Below are 6000 nucleotides of genomic sequence, written 5' to 3' on the forward strand. Positions count from 1 at the left end.
TGTAGGGCGATGACGGACAGCTGAAAACGCTAGTGAGGCGTCTCGCGCCGTTGCCGCACAATGAAGGACAGCAGGAGGGCTGCCACAACAGGAGCCACGCCTATCCATCACTGAGCGAGGTGATTTACTTACTCCACTGAGCAGGGCGTTGGACTCTTTATGGACAAAGTTCAACACACCGCCGCCTTCGGTTCGCTATGGGACAGTGTCAACACAGCGCGAACGAAGGAGCAGAGGCAGGCACCTGTGCGTGTGCCCTCTCTCTTGAGAGATGCCTGCAGGTACTCGGCTTTCTGTGTGCGTCCACGGACTTCGTGCTCTGTCGATTGCTGCTGACGTACTCCTCGAAGGGGAAGGGAAGCAGGGGAATGCGATTTAGCGTCCATTCGCTTCTCCGGATATCGGTGTTAGTCAGGCCACCCGCATCAACTGCAGGCAGCGAGTTGGTGGCTGGACGGTGGTGGTGTTGCCGCTGTGCGTGATGCTATGGACGTCACCAAGGCCGAGCGCAGCATCAGCAGCAAAGGAGAACAAAAAAAATAGAGCCAGATACACGAGTTGGCGGTAGTGCTTCACCTACCATGCACCGCATCCGTCGAACCTGATGTTGACGTCATTTCTTTCGTGTACTTGTGTGCCTGCTCGCTGCTCCCTTGCTCTTCCCTCCGTCCCCCTTCTCCTCTCCACATCTCTCGTTGGCTGCGGATCTTTTTATGCTGTTTTTCTTCACAACGGTGCTCCCTCCTCTCTTGCCCTTTCCTGTCGTTTCTCTTCGCTGATGAAAACACATGTGAGGTTTATACAGGCCCGCACACTCCCACCCCCTCATCCTCATAGAGCGAACCCACCCAAATACGTACGCCCCTACGGGCACTCGCGTGCGCAGGAGGGAGGCCAACGGCACGGATGCCCGTGGATGCGTGCGTGTCGGGACCGGAGAGAGCGGAATCGCTGCATTGCTGCGGAGAAGGCAAGGCCACAAATACACGCATCAGCAGGAAAGAGGGGGGGGGGAACAACGAGGGACGATTTCGGCCACTTTGTGGCTTCGTCGGAGCTGCGGAGGCAGTGCCTCAACTCTTTTGTTGCTTTGCTGTAGACGCAGAGGCACAAACATGTGTGTGCATGCGCAGGGAGGTGCGCGCGGTACGTGTGTAACATGATTACTCCTTGTTGTCTCTGCACCCCTCACTCTTGGTCTTCAGTGCGTAAGAGCACCGTCTCGGCGACGCAGCGCTCCAATGCGCTCTGTTCTATCGCAGTCAAGGTCGAGCCTCCACTGCATCGGCGCACCAGTACGCTGCTGTGCTTTGTCACACAATGACGGCTTTTGCTACTTCACTCGCGCAGCTTTCTCTGGAGCGGCACCGACAGCGCCATCGGGTCTGCCCGCGTGCGCCTTGGCAACGCCAATCTCGACGGCGCCGCCGCTGCCCTTCCACCTTACCCGTGGCATGGCGGTGAATGCTTTTTTTGCGAAGAGCACAAGCGCCGCTCTTGCCCCCATCGCGGAAGGCAGCATAAAGTCCAAGATTGCTGGAACCGTCTACGCCGTTCACTTGCAGCATCTCTTTCTGTCGCCCATCATCGAGGTCGGCTCTCGCGTCTACATTGAGCACGGCAAGGACGAGGAGTACGTCGGCGCCGTGGTTGGCGGCGTCGTGGTCCGCGTCAACGGTAACGGAACGTATGGGGTGTTGCTCGACAACAACAGCTTCGACATGGCTGTTCCCACAGAGATGGTGCTCTTTTCAGAAGGCCGAGGCAAGTTGGCGAGCGACGCTGAGCACCGCGAGGTGCTGGAGTGGTTGCGCAGGGCCGGAGTGGCGCGAAGGGCCCACCAGGAGACTTTTGCGTGCGTCCTTTTTCATCGCGGCTGGCGCGCGCACAGGTTGTACTTGCTGCAGGCCTCCGACGTGCACTGCCTGACACACATTCCCAAAGCGGTGCGCATGCGCGTGTTGGATGAATCAGAATGGCAGAGAGACCACCATCGCCAAATGCGGCAGTTGCTAAAGGAGCGGGTCATGGAGCGGGACTTCCGCTACAAGCTTACCAAGTACAGCGGTGTGGTGAGCGCGTCAATGGCTCTCCTGGGTATTGCCTTCGCGTTTGGGTGGAATGTAAAAAATTCGCGCACGCAACAGCGTGAGCATCAGCTGAAGGTCGCCGTCAAGGCTCTCATGCAGACGCTGAATCACCAACACAGCACTCTGCAAGGGACCACATCGATGACACAAAACTTTGTTCGGCGCGACAGAGAGGAGAGCGCTGTTCGGCAGGCGCTGCGTCGGCTCGATGTGGCGCATCCACGAATCATTGTTTTTACTGGCTTTCACGGCTGCGGTAAGAGCACCCTGTGCCGCAACGCCGTGCTGAAGGAGCGAATACCGGCTGTCTACGTGGATATCCGCGGCACCGAGGACACGCTGCGCAGCGTCGTCAAAGCGCTTGGTGTGAACAGAGTGGAGGTGTGCTGCGACTTGCTGGAGTTTGTGGCAGATTCGTGTCGGAAAGCGAAGGCTACTAACGGCCAGACACCGTTGCTCATACTTAAGTTGCGCGAAGGCAGCAGCTTTCAACGAGTGTACAACGACGCTGTGGCGCTGGCGTGCGACCGTCGTCTGTGCCATGTCGCCATTGAGGTGCCCATAGAGTCGCTCAGCATGGCAACCGCAGGGCTGCCGCGCCTCGACTTCTGCATGATAGCCGCGTTCAGCCGCGAGCAGGCCTTCGCGTACACGCAGCACACCATCGACGCCGTCAGTCTTAACCACTTTGTAGACATCATTGGAACGAACAGCAATGATTTAGACGAGCTCTTTGCGGCCGTACATCAACGCCGCGTCTCAGCTGCACACTATGCGAATGAGAAGTTGCTCAAAGCAATGCGGCAGCTGCAGGCGGCGTGTGCCGGCCGCCCGCAGCTTCGTTTCGCGCTACAGCAGCTCTCCGCTCTCCCCTACGGCGACGGACAGCACTCCGGCGGAGACGCGGCGGCGCTGCGGAGCGCGGCGCTAAGGGATATAGTCTTCTACGATCCCGTGCAGGATGTGTGGCTGTTCCGCAACAAGCTTTTCCACTCCGCCTCCCGGTGCTGCTGGCGGTAGACGCGCGGTGAGATGAGGAGGTGGTGGGGAAGGGCGGGTGGTGTATCTGCGCGAGCGCGTGGGTGCCGGGGTGGAGGGGAGTGTGCACTGATGTGGGTGCGGCCTCGCGTGCTGCGACTGGCACCCCCGCCCTCCTCGCCCCATGGCGCGCACACGGGGTCGCTGCTGCGCGCATCCCCTGCTCTTTGGTGATGTTCCTTTTGCTTTTTGTGGTGCAGGGCTGCGGCGGTGCGGGGTGAGTGGTGCAGCATCCCGCCCGCACAGACACCGAGGCCGCCCCGCCCCCCACCCCCTGCACACACGTGGCCATGGGCCTCACGCAGGCGCCCCTAGGACAACGCGGACCAGAGAAGAGCGCAGCAGGCAGAGCGCCAGGCGGTGGGCTCTGCGACTGCGGGCCTTTGCGGTCTCTTCCCCTCGTCCTCGCTGTGCGCAGCGCCGCTTTCCGCTGGCGCGGCCAAGCGAAGGAGGCGGGGCCGAGAAGCACAGAGGGGGACGCTGCGGGTGCGATGGGTGGGGCGAGGCGATGCGGTGAGGGGCGTGGGAGGGGGAGGGGGGGACTTCCCGGATGGTGGCAAGCACTGCCCTCTGTCCTCTGCGCTTGGCCGCCGTCTCGTGCGCTTCCGCCCCCCTCCCACGTCGCTGCCGTTGCGGTGCGTCGCACACCCAGCGGCCTCCTCTCGTGAGCCTTTTCGCTTGTGCGCATGCCATCCGGTGACCCATCTGCTGCCGCTGTGCACGCCTCGTCGTGTCACCTGCCTGTCTCGCCACCACTGCCTCCCCCAATATCTTTCTCTCTCCTCGCCTACTTTGTCTCTTGCTCGCGTGGCCCGTCCCTCTGCCGCCCTCTCACGACACACGCGCACGAACGAACGAACACCGACAACGCGTACGTGCACGTGCACGTGCGCCAACAACAATACGCATATGGACATACATAGCTAAGGCTCTCTTCGCCTCTCTCCGCTTTGCCGCCCTCCTCCCTCCTCGCCAGCGCTGCTGCGCCATCCCGACTCCCATGTGGTCCGCTTTCAGGCGCACCTGCGCTTCACGTTTCGCAGAACTGCGCCGTGAGTTGGCGAAGGAGTTCAGGACAGGCGTGCTTATCTACGCCGTCGTCCAGCTGCTCGCGTTCCTTTTTGTGCTGATCGGTACGCCGCTTGATATGTTTCGTGGTGACCGGAATCAATTTGACGAAAGGCCGTGCATAACTTTATGGGGTTTTAAGCTTGAATGCGACACCATCGTTTATGTCCTCGACACGGACGATCGGTGGATGACATGCCACAACCGACGGGATCGTTTCCGCGCTGCTGGAGCGTTTTCTGTCATCTCCATCATGGTGTACTGCGCGGCGTTCGTCTTGGGAGTCATTAGGCTGTACTGCTGCTCTTTCCTCCGCTGGGTATGCCTGGGGCTCAACGTCGCTGGCATCATCACGCTGGGCATCACCTGTGGACTCATGGTGCTAAGCTACGTTCAAGACGATGGGGGTCTCTGCGTGCCTATCCGGATGGACTTCAACTTTGGTGTCGGCTTCGGTCTCTTCTTGGTGGCCTGGATCCTCGATGTCGTCAACATCTTCTTTCTGCTGTTCCCAGTATATGTTAAATACTCTGTTGAGGTTGAGGACGCAAAGAATTACCGAAATTTGGAATAGGAGAAGAGGTGTTTCAAGAAGGTGGAGGCGGAGTGGCTATCTGCGCGGTGGGCGTGCGATGACCCGCTGACGGAGGGGCCGGTGGAGCGTGTGTGAGCGGGACGGAGGGGGGCGAGGGCTGCGGATACTCGCCCCTGCCTTGCGCCGGCAGCTCTCCCTCTGTTGCTCGCTGCCGCCTCGTGCGTGCGCGTGCGGCGGACCTGGCGCGTTGTGGAGGCGGCGCAGACGTGCAGGCGCGCTGTGGCACGCTCATGCCGAGGAGCGGCTCTCGCTTTCTGCGCCTCCGCGTCTCTCTTCCCCTTCCCGTCGTGCTGCACTGCTCTCGGGTGCGGGTGCGGTGTATGCGAGCATCTGCTGACGAGTTCGAGGTTTCTCCCTCGCCGGTCGTCGTCTTGTCGTGCGTGTGTCTTTTGTTGAGCTTCCGCCTCTCTCTTAGCTGTTGCGTTTTCTGCTGATCTGGACAGCGGTCTGCGTGCTGTGGTGGGCCGCTCCCCCTTGGCGAGACGAGAAGGCGAGCGGAGAGGCGTGGGGGAGGGGGTTGCACGGGCGTCGCCTGCCGGCCCATGGAGGGGAGACGGCGGCATCCGTGCACCCGGAAGCGACACACAGGTGCATACGCAGCGCTGAAGAGAGGGTGTGAGGCTGGCGGGGTGGCGGGTGGGCGACCTCACGTCGGACGTGTGCGTGTGTGGTGCCGCCTGCGCCCTTTGCGTTGTTCTCGAGCCCTCTTGGTGTTTGCGCGCGCCTGCCCTCGATCCGCCACTGCCGCACACGGGACGTGCGTGTGTGCCGGTGCATGCGCCCCTGTGACCGTCCCTCCCCTTCCTCAGCGGATGCCCCCTCCCCGCTGCCCCTCTCTTGCTGCGGCGACTGTCCGGTGCTCCCCGCAGTCCCAGGGAGAAAGAAGCGCCACCACGACAGGGGAGCAGCTGGGCGCACCCTCTGACCCGCCCCCCTTACGTTGTCGCTGCTTCCTCCTCTCGTCTCGTGGTGTTGCGCGCACCCGCCGCCGCGCGTCTTCACTTGCCTTGTTGCTCTTTTCCGTGTGCCGATACCCGCGCTCCCCCTTTCTCTCTGTCCCCCGCAGGCCACTGACGTGTGGGGCCTGCCTGCCTGTGTGTGTGCGCGTGTGCCTCTCCCCGCGTGTGGGCGAGAGGGGCTGGCGGTGACGGCGAGGGACACGGCCAGCACAGCGCAGCGGAAACAGGGGACGGGGAGTGTGCGACGGCG

General features: G+C 61.8%; 1 protein-coding gene across 1 annotated transcript; it reads left to right on the plus strand.

Annotated features, from left to right (window-relative positions):
* Nucleotides 1–1454: 1454 nt before the first annotated feature.
* On the plus strand, nucleotides 1455–3110 carry LMXM_33_2800 (putative tuzin; the record flags this gene model as incomplete). The annotated part of the gene is made up of 1 exon (XM_003878789.1): nucleotides 1455–3110. The coding sequence occupies one exon, from the start codon at nucleotides 1455–1457 to the stop codon at nucleotides 3108–3110; it is 1656 nt and encodes a 551-aa protein (XP_003878838.1).
* Nucleotides 3111–6000: the final 2890 nt, after the last annotated feature.

This window comes from Leishmania mexicana, chromosome 33 (assembly GCF_000234665.1).
Source record: "Leishmania mexicana MHOM/GT/2001/U1103 complete genome, chromosome 33".
In the NCBI taxonomy this organism is placed as follows: Eukaryota; Euglenozoa; class Kinetoplastea; order Trypanosomatida; family Trypanosomatidae; genus Leishmania; species Leishmania mexicana.